Source organism: Clinocottus analis, unplaced genomic scaffold, assembly GCF_023055335.1.
Source record: "Clinocottus analis isolate CAN_PGR_092001 unplaced genomic scaffold, fCliAna1.0.p SCAF_18, whole genome shotgun sequence".
In the NCBI taxonomy this organism is placed as follows: domain Eukaryota; kingdom Metazoa; phylum Chordata; class Actinopteri; order Perciformes; family Cottidae; genus Clinocottus; species Clinocottus analis.
This window is the reverse complement of record NW_027175909.1, coordinates 9,227,236-9,242,510: the sequence shown is the minus strand read 5'-3', so window position 1 is coordinate 9,242,510 and position 15,275 is coordinate 9,227,236. Positions and strand designations below refer to the sequence as shown.

Sequence of the window (15,275 nt, the reverse complement as noted above, 5' to 3'; positions counted from 1 at the left end):
AGGAGCTTCGCTCTCATCCATCACGCTGGCATCTCCTCTGGTCCTCCCACGCTTTCTCTGCATTGTCTGTCCGAGTCAGAGCAACCCTCCACCTTCTCCTGCTCATACACATGCAGCGCTACCGTTATCTCCCCCTCCTTTCCCATGAATAAATTGAATGCATCAATGTGTTTGAGGACGCAGCCAAAGGTCTCGTCAGACAAGGAGGACGACAAGGTGATTCTGGGGAACGACAGGAGTTTAACTCCTGTTGTGACACGGGATGTTTGGACTGTGAAAGGCATGTCGGGGGAAGCTCGCACACGTCGGGTGTTGGTGCTGCTTCGAACATGGCTGCGGGCCAGTCTCGGATGGGGAGAGCCATATAGAGTAATTGCATTGATTCTTCATTGGCAGAAGGTCTCGACCTCCCCGGAGCTCTTTGACGTTTTGTGTGTGTTCTCACTGTGCTGCTCCTAGGACTCTGAGCGAAACCTCACACGTTGCAACAGCAAAAAAACACAAACCTGTACAGTATTTATATTGTTTTCTGAACCGATATGAGCAGCATCCAGATTTCAGTCATATTTTTACCACTTACAAATTTAACACAATTTGCCACAAATGTCACACCACCTTTTCTAAAATAAGAAATCAAAACACACACAACTCGCACTCTGTGGCGGTATTGATTCACCAGATTTTGGCTAATCGGGAAGAACACGATCACAACCACAATACATTAATATTTACATGGAGAACCAAAAAATCTTGAAATTCCCTTAACAATAATAAATAAATGCTTCCTTAATAATAATAAAAACATTCCTCTTTAATAATAAGGATTTTATAAGCACAGGCTTTTAATGAAAATAAGCCAGATAATGCCTGCGGGCACAAGGTGCAGCAAGCACAATCTCTCAGCAAACAGCAATAATGTCTGCCCGGATGCAGGTAACCTAGATAAAAAGGTGTTCTTTAATAACCTCTGTTGAAAACCAACATATCTGGCTGGTAAATGAGGTTTGCATCGAGTCGAGGAAGGATCTGAATGCCCTGAAGAAAAGGTGTTGTCACACCATGATTGGCAAAAAGGGGAAATGTGCCTCACTGCTCTCAATTCTCAATTAGCAACCGGTCACCACAACAGGTGATTTCAATAAACCTCCAATCAGCGCGCCTCATAACAAGGAGAGGTGGTGGTTTGACACCAGACAGCTTTAAAAGGGACGCTGAAGAAGATTGATTATTAAGAGAAAGTTTGCTGGAGCAAAATGGAACATTAAACTGAAGCAAACAACAAATGTAGGCTGCTGCCTCACAGCAAGGCGCCAACCAGTGAGGGCATTTTCTTAGCTACCCAGGTAAGAAAAGCGAGAGAAAAACAAAATCACACAAAATAGTAAAAAAAAAACATTTCTCTATTTATCATTTGTTTTTCCTGGATAGTCCCAACGGAGTCCTGGCCAAGACGGCAGCATAAAAGTAACAAACATAAAAGCGCAAATAACCGACTTCCACATGAAAGAACACGTAGCAGACGGCTAACAGTAAAAACTGCTAATTGTATCACCCAATGAATTTGCAGTGTCCTTCAGTAATAAGACCACATCCATACACATACAGACATATTTCACACATTGAGCACACCATCAACAATAAAATGCTCTTCACTGCAGAAGTACCGTACCTTTCTTCTTCCAGCCCTCCCTACCAAGGGGACATAATTAGACAAACCTGTTTGCACAATCACTGATTGAGCTGCTAATCTACCACAATATCCCAGGCAGCAACCACAAACACCTCACAGACCCAAACAATAAACTGAAACGTTTGACTCAAATTGATAATCGAGCAGACACGACAACCCTACTAAAGCTGCTTACTGCCACAAATATACACAAAACTGATATTTCTGTACAGATAGTAACTTTTCTTCACACCCTTGGTCTGTAAACATGTATTATATTATGTGTTGCGTACAGTATGTAGTTGCAAATCTCTTCGAGGAAATGCAACTTCAATAAACGCCTCAGATGGGAATCAGATCCGTGATATAAGTAATGTGTATATGCTTCAACAGGAATCCAGATAATATATACATCCATCTATTTTTCTCTAATAGTGATGATACAAGCAATAATTATTTGGTTGCAAATAGAGGTAAGAAAGCAGGAGTTTAGACCATGATGGCTGGCTGACTGCGCCTTGGATGTATCACTGCGTGTGTGATGAATATCCAATCAGCACAGTCAATTTGCTGAGTCATGCTCGGGTTGCTTTCAAATACCCTGCGGGTCTGGGGGAATAATTAAGGAACACGTTTGTTTTGCCTTGATTAACCGGGGACCTGGCAGCAAAGAACAGTACTGTAACTTTATTTTGATATATTTCACATCTGCTTTTCATTTGTCTGGAAAAGTTTCAAAAACACATCCCAAAAGCCTTGTTTGCCATAATTGGAAGTAATAATTGTCAAATGTGTTTTGTTTAAAAGAAGCTGAGGGATATGGAGTAGGAAAAAATAACAGTGAGACTTGCTCGTGTTGCTGTATGAAACAAAATCATCCCACAGTATTCACCATGTTCAGTTAAACCAAAGGTAGATGTTTTAATTTCCAGAAACTATGCATAAAACAATGTATACTTTCTACTGTGTTCCACCTCTACTCTCCTAAAGTTATTCTCTCTTTTGCATTTCATACTGCTGTGCTCTCTGAGTTTGCTGATGCAAAGAAATAAGTGCACTTTAAAGTTTTGGAGTCGAAAAAGCAGGGCGCGACGCCTGTCGGAAGTGGTTCAATTACCAATATTTGAATGGAACTGGAACAAGAATGCCTGTATTTCTTTTCCTGGATTCATTTTTACGTAATCTATTGCCTTCACTCTCTCTGTGTATTTCCTTGTGCGCCACAGTTTAGTGCTGTATCATTAGCAATTCTAATGGAATGGAGCGCTTTTCTGAGTTTGATCGGCCGGGAGTGATACGAGGGAATTTTACAGAGAGGGAGCAAGTATCAAAGGCACAGGGACAAGATAGGAGAACAGGATGATAACGCTATCTTATCTGCAACAGGCGACAAGGAATATAGTAGATGGAGATGCAAAAAGGGAATCACATGAAAAATTCATTGCAGCCAGGTAAAACTGAGTTCAACTCTTTCTCGGCGGAGGTTCGGAAAGTTTTTAATCTCTGTTATCTTATCTTGCATTATTTTAAACTACAATTAACCGAGCCAAGCTTCGGGCTGCATTGGACTGATCTTTGATGGTGTGCTGTTGCTCCTGTGGCAGATTTACCACACAAAAGGCACAAAGCTCGATGTCAGCGGCCTCGCATAATCCAGAGTTTGTGGTACTCACGCAGCCTCCTCTCTCTCTCTCTCTCTCTCTCTCTCTCTCTCTCTCTCTCTCTCTCTCTCTCTCTCTCTCTCTCTCTCTCTCTCTGGTTACAGCTGTTACTAGGATGCCATCTGGGTTATCGCACTGTGAGGAAGGAAGGTGCAGACAGGTGTGTGTGTATGTGTGTGTGCACAAGCATTCATGAATGGCTGCTTGTGTGTCCGGGTCCACCATTGTATCTGCGAGTGTGTGTGTGTGTGTGTGTGTGTGTGTGTGTGTGAGTGCCCTCCCTGCGTGTCCTGTCTGCTCCGGCCCAGCAGCTGCCACCCCAGGCCAGATAGGATGACATGACCTTCCGTGGTAATGAAAAGGCACTGACAAATCACTGTCTGCTTCTCATAGGGATGGAGAGAAGGAGGGATGTTGACACCATCCCCTCTCTGTGTTTTTATAACTTTTTTTTTATTTTTATGGATGAGCGAGTCAACATTTGCGTCTCCAGTCCAAGAGTGTGGCTGTTGTCGGGGATCTGGCATCACACAACAAACACTGCTGGTTTCCACTGAGGAGATGATGAGATCTGCTTCGTCCTCTCTGTCTGCTCTGCGCTCCCTGCCTTTTTTTTTTCTTTTTTTTTTTTTGCCAGCCCCAAATTGGCCTTGGTTGGGGAGAGGGATTGTCTTGGCAAAGATGTGAAAAGGATATGCCTGGTTGCACACCAGACGTCTCAGCAATCTATTAAGTACAACGTGGAGAGGAAGTGTCCTCCTTTTCCTAAACCTGCACTGTGCTGTTTTTTTGTGTTTTTTTTTTCCGAACATGGACTGAGCTCCATGTGAAACCTTAAAGCCATAGCGCATTTTTTCTTAATTTAAGTGGTGAAGTAAGGGAAAGACTAGTGGACAGAGGTGCGTGCGTGCGTGCGTGCGTGCGTGCGTGCGTGCGTGCGTGCGTGCGTGCGTGCGTGCGTGCGTGCGTGCGTGCGTGCGTGCGTGCGTGCGTGCGTGCGTGCGTGCGTGCGTGCGTGCGTGCGTGCGTGCGTGCGTGCGTGCGTGCGTGCGTGCGTGCGTGCGTGCGTGCGTGCGTGCGTGCGTGCGTGCGTGCGTGCGTGCGTGCGTGCGTGCGTGCGTGCGTGCGTGCGTGCGTGCGTGCGTGCGTGCGTGCGTGCGTGCGTGCGTGCGTGCGTGCGTGCGTGCGTGCGTGCGTGCGTGCGTGCGTGCGTGCGTGCGTGCGTGCGTGCGTTTATGACTCACCTGTTACGGCTGGTGCTGTTGTGGTCTCATCCTCACACCCACACTAGCTCCTCCGTGCTTCCTCCGGTAAGCTGTTCCCTTAACTCGCACAGGAAAATGCCTTTTCTGTGTTTGTCTTTCTTGTACCTTTTCTATTCACGCACATTTCTGTTACACTCTCTGTGGCGCTGACACGCATCCAGCCACTTGACATTGCTTGCCAGGCTGACTGGGTCATGTTTTATATTCCACGCCGCGGTGAGCTGGCAGAGCGTCTCACGGTCTGAGCCTGATTCCCTGTGGTGGCAGCGGGACTGGTTGCTGCCGCTGACTACACACATGCAGAAAAGTGTGTGTGTTCGCTGTATTATGAATGATTTGCACAGCTTAAAATCATATTTGGTAATAAGCACTTCAGCAACACAAGCAGAACAGAAAATGATCTCCTTGTCGATTTTGTTAATGCGGCCTTGAAAGAAGACGGCTTATAGAAGACAAAGTCAAATTTTAATTTGTTAATCAAATTTCAATTAACCACTGGAAGTAAATTGATTTGAAGTGTATTGACCTGCAGCAACTTGTCTGAGCCAGCTGTATGAGTTGGTACCATATATGCTATACGTTGATAACAGTGCTGTGTTAGGTTTTGCGCCTTTTGAAATATTAATCACTGGCCACTTCCTCCTTGTTCGGTGCATGATCAGCAACCTGCCAGCCACTTTATCCTCAACCTACCTCGCCGTGCACGTCTCCAAACAGCATTCTAATATATTATTAATGGTCTCACAGTTGCACAGAACAGCCCTCCACCCACAAGTATCCATTACTCCCTCTCAGTGCAGTTAACCAATATGAACTGCAGAACAAATTGGTCCAATTAATTTAAATTAAGGTGGAGAGGGAGCGAGCGGGGAAAGAGGGGGAACAGCAGACGGTCCAAAAAGATGAGACAGCATACGTCAATCTGGAAATGAAGTTGTTTCTTTGAGGTGAAAGGTTCAAGGTCCATCAAACTATTGCACAAGTTAGTTCATTTTTTATTTTTGTGATCTGAGAACCACTTCCATACCAGAGCTTTAAGATAGTTTTAGATAAATGAAGAATGGCTGGGTTATTCTTGTAATCAGCGTGGACAGTAGCTAAGCAACTGCTGTACCATGAATGTATTGTCTAAGACAGTGGTTAACCTGTTTTATTGATATACCCCTTTGAAATATTTTTTATATATAAAAAGAAATGTAACACAGTGGCGCTGTGCCATCAGTGTCTGATTTAATATAGAATACATATTATCTTTATGAATTTACACATTTTGTTGAATATGTAATAAATAACCATTTTCAATGATTTTTTTGTATTGGATCCTAATTTCCTCTATATATATATTTTTACATCTCACGTACCCCCACAAGTGTACATACCCCCATTAGAGAACCACTGGTCTAAGAAAATAGGACAGGAAGGTCCGGTTAAGTGAGACAAATGAACTTGTTTTATTTGGCTCAAAAGAAGTGCTTCATTTCCACTCTCTCCACTTATTTTCCACAGGAAGCGGCCTGACAATGACTTTCATCCCTCGAGCGCAGACGTTCCCCAGCTTTCTGTCTGACGAGCAGGAGGAGAGCCAGCACCAGGAACAGGCACCATCGCCCTCTAGTGGCCCTGCATCCAGTTGCAGCCTGAGACCCCTTCAATGACAAAGAGCTGATCCACCAAAACAGGACACTTTCCCCACTGTAGAGAGGATGTAGAAATATGTATAGTGACATGTGTAATATATTATTTCTTGGCGATACTTAAACAATAGTGTCAACTGTAGAGCGAGTGACACATGACATGGATCCTGAAAAGGCTCTTTTGGTGTGTGGTGTGGGACAACAGCGGTAGCTTCAAAGATTGCACCAAAAATGTGTAGTTTTAATGTGTTTTATGTTGTCATTATGCTGTTAAAGCCAGCAGGACCTCTTTTTCTTTGAACAACTGCTTTACCGTAAGAAGTACAAACAGACTAAGGCCCAATGTAAGACGGTGTAAAAAAAAAAAAAAGAAAAAGCTTTTGTTCTGCAATTGATGAAATCACACAAAACTCATTCCAACAATGTGCAGTCTCAGCAACCATTTTAAGAGAAACTCCACCATTTTTGACACCTAATCCTCCCAAGCTCACTGTACTTTGCTCCCTCTCTAGAATGTGAAATTGATCAATGCCTGACATAGAAACAGCTCGACTTCGATGGCAGTGATGAATCAGCTAACGCCCTTAATCAGTTACAAGCAGCAGAGGGAAAAAGTCATTCAGAAATGTAACGATATAGGAGCAGACTGTCCTGCCAGGAATGGTAGGAAGCACCTTCTCACGGCTTCTACTTTAAACTGACGACTATACATTTATTCAAGCTCTTCTCCAGCCTCGTATACCGATAATGCATCGGGAAAAGGAGAGAATGTTGGTGACCTAATGAGGAGTTCAACAAAGCAGTAGTACATTATGACACGGGACTCACATGGGGATTGTGGCGACAAAATCATGGGGATATTTTTTTCCCAGCTGTTATGTTCATAGAATATTCAAATTTAGAAAATATATTAGAGTCATGAGCTGCATTTCACTGATAAAATCTGTGCTCATTAAAATACACAAAATAGGGAAACGTCATGAAAGGAATAGTTTGACATTTTGGGAAGTTTACTTTGTTGAGATTTAGATAATACTGATACCTTCTCATCTATAAAATGTTTTTCCCAGATTGTTCATAAATACCGTGTACCTTTTTTATTTTTCATCATTTCATCAGCAGCTGTATAGAAACTAGAAATAAATGCTATTAGGTGGTTGTCACTGAAATAGACAAAATCCAGACAGAAAACCTATTAAATATTTTCAGTAAATTATTTCTGCGGCATTAAAGTCCCATTAACATTCTCTGCATTGTCCTCGAGTAAGAAGTGCCTTCCGACACAGACCGCAGAGTGTGAGAGCTAACCAAGGCAGCGGCTTTGGCCTTTGAGTTTACAATTGTGGACAGAGTCGCTCTGTCGCATTCAACACTTTTTTAAAAAGTCTTAAGTTCCTCTTAGATACTGTCCAGCCAGCTGTGAAGTGCCATCTAACCCCGCAAACGTTTAGCAAAACCGAACCAGAGCTCTTTTAGAAGGTTGAGAAGGACACTTGTTGCCTGTTGGTCGTCAGCAGACACTTGTTCATCTTGTTCAATATTTGTGATCAAAGTGGTCTTTCTTTTTGTTACGTTATGCCGAAGACGGGCAAGGATCCAGAATTTACAGCAGCAACTTTGAAATTAAAAACGGTCCAATGACAATCAGTTTGAGGCAGCAAAGCAGTCCTTTTAATGTCAAATATATTTTAATGTGTTTTTTTGTTGTTGTTGCTAAACGATTCCTGTAGAACTGGAGATACAAGTACAAGCACTTACTTTGGGCTGATAGGTTTTGCAGTCATTCACTTTATTTTGTATATTGTAATTTAAAGAACTCAACAGTCATGAATCTGAGAAGTGCCCATCGATACGTGTGTCTGCGTCACAGAGCATTGTGACAGTATGCAGAAGGACAGCTGTTGACACATCTGGCTCTCTCTGCCCTAGTTGTCCTGAGTCTTAGTCGTACATACATGTATGTAGAATAGTTCCACTACATCTGGAGCATTAGAGCAAAACTGAGAAGACTGGAGAATGTTCTAGTTGACCGTTTATCATTTGTACATTTTGTTCTTCATGCAGCTTTCACTTGTTTGTATGATGTTTCCTGATTTATGTTATTGTTGCTACAGTAAGGTTTCTGTTTTTGTTTGTGTCCAACACGTTTTGTGTTCTGATACCGTCAGATTATATGTTAATAGCACTTTGGAAACATTGAGTGTAGGACTACAGTTTTCACTAAATGTACATATGTAATGTTTTTTGATGACAAAAAGGTAATAAATTGAATGTTCTATCACGTATCGGTTCCATTATGTATCGGCATAATTTATCTGCTAATAGTCATGTTGAATGCAAGGTAAGTAGTGTTTGGAAATGTCTGACATATTGGGAAAAACAATTATTTGCTTTATTGCCAAGAGAGATATAAAATAAAGATTATAATGTTTCTTATCGAATTATGAAGCTAGAGCTAAGCTAGCAGCAGGTATGATGATTACTAGTATTTTCAGACCAAAGGCAAAATTTTTGTGTGAATAACAAGAAATAGTCTATTTCTATGAACCATATAGAGATATTTCACAGTGCAGGATTTGTATTTAAGTACGGCTGGTTGGAATTTTGTAAATTTTGGAGAGCAATAAAAACAAGCCAGCACGTGCGTGTTGAGGTGATATTCGAGCTGAAAGTTCACACTGGAAATAAATGTTTTTCTCTTTCTTTAGCGCCACCCATAGAAAATACAACCGCATCGTAACTTTTCCACAGAGTAGTGCATACTGTGAACAACAGTGGGCGGAGTTGTGTGTATTATAGTAAAAACAACAATAAATTGATGATTGTGTGACCTGATGGAGGAATGCACAGAACGCCAACATTCTTGACAGTGTTTGTGTGAAAGGTTTCAAAGCAAAATATTTATTTTCCGTTTGGTCCCTGGTGTGTTGAAGGCCTTTTACTATTTCTTGGTTGGGCACAGGAACTTCCTGTAGCATCCGCTGTTAGCACATCAACCTCACCGTGATTACAGAAAACGGGCAGAAAACCCAAAGGACAAATTGTTATTTTTACACGTACAGATTAAAAAACAAAATATAACATAATTAGTGCGCTTCTGCCGTGCCGTTAACCTGGTTTACCCTGTTAACCGTGCTGCTTTCCCCTCATTTACATGCGAGTCGCATTATTCTTTATCATCTGGTTTGGCAGAAAAGTGAATAAGCTAATTTACAGAACCATTCACTGAAGAATTTGAGCGCATAAACAACAAAAAAGATCATTTGGTTTCCTCGAAATATTTTTTTTTCTGATTTGTTTCTTCTTGTTCACAGGAAATCAACTAACTAGTGCTATGACGTTGTTTTATTTATACCACATGGGAGTCATTTATAGTCACACACATCAGTTTCAGTATTGCTGGTAACACACAGCATTACTAATCACAGCATCACAGTCAAATGTACAGTTGCAGCTTCTACTGGTTGGCCGGAAACAGCAAGATGACATTGAAGGTAAAAACGTGTGGTTCCAAACTAAATTGTCCCTTTATGTTCCACATTTCTAGCTTGTCCACATTTGTCTTGTTTCCTAGCAGGATAGCCTGCATATCCATTACTGCCTCTGCCACTGCCTCCATTTCTATGGAGATAAATGAATCACATTACTCATAAACAATACACAGCTTAATAGCACTACAATAAACCTTAAACATTGATTTACAGAAGCCTATAGCTTAGAAATCAAAACAAAATAAATACTGCTGGGAAGACTTGTGACAGCTTATCATAAAAAAAAGACTTGTTTTCAATTATATTTGCAAAACACACAGTAAAAAAAAAGGAACCAACACATTCATCAACAAACAGTTGATAGACAATGTATAAGGAGCTGTAAACTAAAGCACAGGATTATCTAATTAGAGTTTAGCTTTCACAATAAGAGCATGCTGTAACAAGAATGCAGCCATCCTAGACGGAGAGCCCATCGGGGAAAGCGACAGTCTCAAGTGATGGTACAGTGCTGAGTGACTGCCTTTCTTTTCCGTTAGATGATTAGACACCATTGTCAAGCTTTGAATGGAAACCAGGAGGGATGAAAGTAAAAGGAGAGCAATTACACAGGCTTTTGTCAATCGTTTTACTCGGGGCTTGGGGAAGTGAAAAGAATGATTATACAGGTTTTTGTCTGTTTTTTTCCTGCGTAACGGCTACTGTCATATATTGTTTTGCACAAAACAAGCATTTGCTCAACAGTAATTATGAAGTACATGCTGCATTTAATTAGTGGGAGCCGGGATGGACACGAACAAAACCGTCAGCTCTCTGAGACTCACATGAGCACCAGCTTGTTAAGTCATGCCAAACCCCAGCATGAATAATAATCAGTGTGCATCTTATCCCGAAAAAAAAGAAGAACTAATTAGAATTGGCACTTGATGATATACGTTTGTTCAGAAAGGTCTTCAGACTCCTTTGCACACTTCACGTGTTGTGGAAGTGACACACAGAGTGAGACCTTTCTAAACTATGTCCAATCAATTAGCAATTAGTCACAGGTGGACTCCAATCAAGCTCTTGACACGCTCTCAGGGATAATTAGAGCAAACAGGATGCACCTGGTCACAACCTGGAGCGCCACAGCAGAGAGGCTGAATGCTTATGTAAATGACACGTTTGTGTTTCCACGTTGCCATTATGGATTATTGAGTGTAGATTGATGGGAAACAATAGCACATGCGTACAAGTGTACATGAATCTGCTTTGTTTGTAAAAAAACAAATAAAAACAGTATACTTTAACAGTACACGGTACATCATATTTATGTATGCTCATTTTTTGTGTGATCGCACAGACTGTAGGTTGGCATAGATCGGGCAATTTTTTATTTGCCTGGACTTCTGTGCCATCCTGGGACACACATGGATGTTCTCATAGAGGTTTGGCTGTGAATATGAGGTAGATTGTGTTAGTATATGAAGTGTTACACAATGAAATGTCACAGATGATAGAGTTGTGCAAAACCTAAGAAAATCTAGGCAGAAATATACTTTTTAGAATGACATAAAATCACCTTTTTTATTCAGACTTAAAAAAAATGTCTTAAATTAAGTTATATGAAGTTGAATTAAAAGTCCAATAAGGATTACTTTAATGAAGAAGTAATCATCCCACATCTTGACGAGCTGCTCTTATACATTATCCAAAAGCGTCACACTGTGAGTTGTGTAGTAAAGCAGCGTTAGTGAAGTCAACAAGCCTAAAAACAGTGCAGCAAGTTACATGATGACAGAATGTGCTTAATAAAGTGTAACGGATTTATAATTGAGTGCGTGTCTGAAGAGAAGGTAAGGGAGGGCCTTAAAAGTGTCCAGCGTGAAGACAAGAGTAGATATGATGACTAATGTGAGGCTCACCTGTCTCTGAGATGGGTGCAGCTTGACTCTGTACTCCTCTCTCCTGTTCTTCTTCCTGTGATGATTATTAGACACAAATCGACAAGTTGCAACAAAAGAACAAAAACAGGATTATTTTTCAGGATTGGACATTTCCGATGCAACCCTCTGATCATTTGTTCAGTGTAAGTTTTCTTCTGAAAGCATCAATAATCAAAGGAAATAGTCAAATTTTTGTCAGTCTGTCGGTCAGTGCGCCGATTTGGTTCGGACTGAAATATCTCAACAACAATTGGATGGATTAGCATGAAATGCTAAGGATGACCTTAACCCTAACCCCCAGTTACCACCTACAGGATGAGTCAGTCAATCCAAGGACTCATGAGATGAGAAACCGGACACGAAAGCAGAAATAAATACAATTTTCTGAAAGACCTCTCAATTATCTTTGCTTTTTATTGCAAATTACTCAATAATGTACCTCTAAAGAAGTCACAGTTTTTGAGAGATGACGTTTGGTTATTTAGAAAAATGTCTCGACAACTACTGAATGAATTGCCATTCAATGTGATACATATCTTACATCACCAGTATCTACTATTTCAACATCTACTTGATAGATTGGAACAACAGTTAGTTCAGACATTCATATATGCAAGATAATAAATCCTGAAAAGATCCCATGACTTTCCCTGTCGCCCCACCTTGATGCGAGAAGTTGTGATTTTGACTAAAATGTCTGACCAATCCAGGGTGAATTGCCATAAAATCTGTGACATAGTATGACGTAGTACATCTATCAATGACTAGCCCTATATTTACACAATCAATATTTGTGTTTTGGTTGCTGAAGATACATCTTACCTGTGCTTCACTGCTAGTATGATAATGGCAATGAGTAGAAGAAGCCCTGCAGCTCCGACCCCGATGTAAATGCACATCATGTACACAGATAGGCTGAATCCACCTACAAATGATGGAAAATATTTTTTTTTAAAGATATGAAAGCATTTGCGGTGAACAACTTTGCTCATGACTCGCATATCACATCAAAGCATACATGAAGTGTGCAGACACACGCTTCTTTCATAACAGTATTCAGAGGCACGCCACAGGATGTTGTGTTTCAGCAGGTGGGAGTCTGTTGGAGTTCGCTGAATTATTTTTGATGTATCAGAAGCAATGTTTTATTGTGGTAATTATGTTTCATCAAGCGACACATTTGCATTCCTAAATCAATTAAAGTACGATGAACAATTCATTATCCAAGCCATAAGGCCATTTACAGTATATCTGAGCATTCTAACTACCTCATGACGTGTGTGGTTGTACCTGGAGGGGACACAGTGAGCAGCACAGTGGTCGTCTGAAGCCCTGCATCTGTGCTGAAGCTGCAGCGGTAGAAACCGCCATCTTCCTGCACCACACCTGTCAGGTGCAGACTGACATCCAGGCTGTCTGCACAGCTGACTTTGCCCCGGTCGCTGTAGTCCTCGCTCACCAGGCCCGCTTCCACCTTCTTACACACTCCGATGATGCCCCAGGGCTGGCCGTGCGGCATCTTCTCCAAAATGACCTGGTAAATGGTGCCGTTGTGCTCGTGGTTACAGCTGATGGTCAAGTTGTTGTTTGGCTCCGCCACCAGCTCTGTGTCTGTCTGGATCACCTCGGGACTGGGGGGCTCTGTGCCGTTGACTTCCTCTGGGGGCTCATCTGGGGATGACACACAGGAGATAGCTCGTCAATGAAAGACCGAAATCTAAATACCTCAAGGAAATGAAAGAATCGATGAAGTTTAATTCCAACATCGTTCAGCGGGGCATTGTGATTAAAGATTTCCACCTCAACATTATCTGCCATCTTTTACCTAAGTCTTCCACCTGAATGTTCTTTGTCCAGGGGCCTTGAGGGAAGGTCTGAACAGAGCAGTGGTAGACCCCAATATCCTGGTGAGTTACATTCCTCATGGAAATACTTCCATCCATCGACGTGGTCCTCAGGAAGTCTATCCTCTCCCGGTATTGGTGAGAAAAAGACACTCCATACTCTGGATGGAAAACGGCTACCGGATCCTTGTCTGGTACTTTGTTCCAGGACACCATGCTGAGGTTGCCGTCCCACGGGCACAAACAGTTGAGAACCATCCCTTCCTCCAGGCGGACCGTAGCGGCCTCCATCTGCGGGACAGTGACTGGATAAAGTGCATTTTTCTGTTAAAACAGAATCTAACAATTTGTAGGATTATATATATATATATATATATATATATATATATATATATATATATATATATATATATATATATATATAATCCTACAAATTGTTATTCTTGTAGGCAATCTACTGGTTGAATTTACATATTTCTGCACCTTATCAGTGTCATAATTGCTAGATTCTGTTTTAACAGAAAAATGCACTTCATCCAGTATATATATATAAATAAATATATAAATATATATATATAAATATATATATAATATTCATATATATATAATATTCTAAAACTAAGAAATCATGTTTGTTACAGAGCAAAAAAAAGGGCCATGTTCCCCCCCTCCCTCCTCAAAACATCCCCCTCCTTGAAGATTAACACAGCCATTCACAGCTATGAGGCCACCTCTGGGTTAATGGTAATTAAGCTAATTTGAGCCACCACACAAAAACACAACTGACAATAGTCGGTGATCAAGCTTCCCAGTTTTCAGAGCCTTTTATCCGAGCTGAATGACAATTGATTTCAAGTCCACTGATGCCTTTGGGAGAGTTCTGGCAGGTTTAGAATAATAATGTCTTCAAAACTCACAACAAGCTTTCCTACCATCTTCTCAGCCAATTAAAAACACAAAACAAATAATGGAATAAAGGAATGTTTAGTCAATTACTGATTATGAATGAAAGATTAAAAGCGGATGATAAATTTGACTCAGTTTTCAGATTAGCCCACCGAGGCAGTGAATGCCAATTTTAACTTCCAATAAACATGTGCTGACACATTACCATCTGTGAATCTAGTATACACTTTCAAATATATCAACTCCATACCTTTAGGAAAAGGAAGAAAGATGAGTACCACGAAGTACCAGTGGTCCTTTTGTACTGCTTCCATCTTGCCCCTCCGAGGGAGAATGAAAGCTGCATTGATGAGACGAGTAGAGCTGCACTTCCTGCAGCTCTCTGGCTACAGGGGAACACTTGAGCAACTGGGGCAACTTCATGGGAGCCCACAGTTGGCTCATTCCACACAGAGGGGCACTTTACCATGAGGGCTGGGACTGGGAGGCAGGCTTATGGCATAATGTGGCACGGTGTGATCCATACTGACGTTTTCTCAGTTTGACCAATGTTGCCCCTCAGTTATACTTGAAATTCTGTGACATTTCATAAAACAAAGTATGATCAAAAGGGAGGGGGGGGGGGATAATAAACTAAATTGATGCTTAGATTGTAATGTTTTTTAAGATCTCTAAGATTGACAGTCACATATTAAAGCTATTGGATGGATAAAAGGAATGATCCACTGATATTGAACATTTCTTGAAGATAAAATATTTTGGCTTTTTCCTCTAGCGCCACCATGATGTTCACGTTTGTGTATTTTTATTGAAACACATCCACCACGTTGCTGCACCATTTGGCAAAGACTAGCATTTGGCAATAACTTTCATCCGGCGC

The 15,275-nt window shown here is 41.3% G+C and overlaps 2 protein-coding genes across 5 annotated transcripts in view; one reads left to right on the top strand and one right to left on the bottom strand.

The window, feature by feature from the left end:
* The window catches only part of dok6 (docking protein 6), a 41,626-nt gene extending 33,120 nt beyond the window's left edge, over window positions 1-8,506 (top strand). The window contains exon 8 of the mRNA XM_068581563.1: window positions 6,102-8,506. Coding sequence (XP_068437664.1) covers window positions 6,102-6,250 — 149 coding nt within the window. The 3' untranslated portion in view covers window positions 6,251-8,506. The remainder of the gene's footprint in view (window positions 1-6,101) is intronic.
* cd226 (CD226 molecule) lies at window positions 6,042-14,793 on the bottom strand. Of its 4 annotated transcripts, none has more exons than XM_068581560.1 (6): window positions 14,646-14,791; window positions 13,471-13,794; window positions 12,936-13,316; window positions 12,468-12,570; window positions 11,625-11,679; window positions 6,042-6,287 (listed from the first exon to the last, which is right to left on the bottom strand). In XM_068581560.1, the coding sequence occupies exons 1-6, from the start codon at window positions 14,707-14,709 to the stop codon at window positions 6,207-6,209; spliced, it is 1,008 nt and encodes a 335-aa protein (XP_068437661.1). In that variant the 5' UTR covers window positions 14,710-14,791; the 3' UTR covers window positions 6,042-6,206. The 4 variants fall into 4 exon arrangements, with proteins under 4 accessions (XP_068437661.1, XP_068437663.1, XP_068437662.1 ...); XM_068581562.1 differs by lacking the exon at window positions 6,042-6,287 and adding an exon at window positions 7,768-10,281 and having other exon boundaries at window positions 14,646-14,790; XM_068581561.1 differs by lacking the exon at window positions 6,042-6,287 and adding an exon at window positions 7,768-9,850 and having other exon boundaries at window positions 14,646-14,790.
* Window positions 14,794-15,275: the final 482 nt, after the last annotated feature.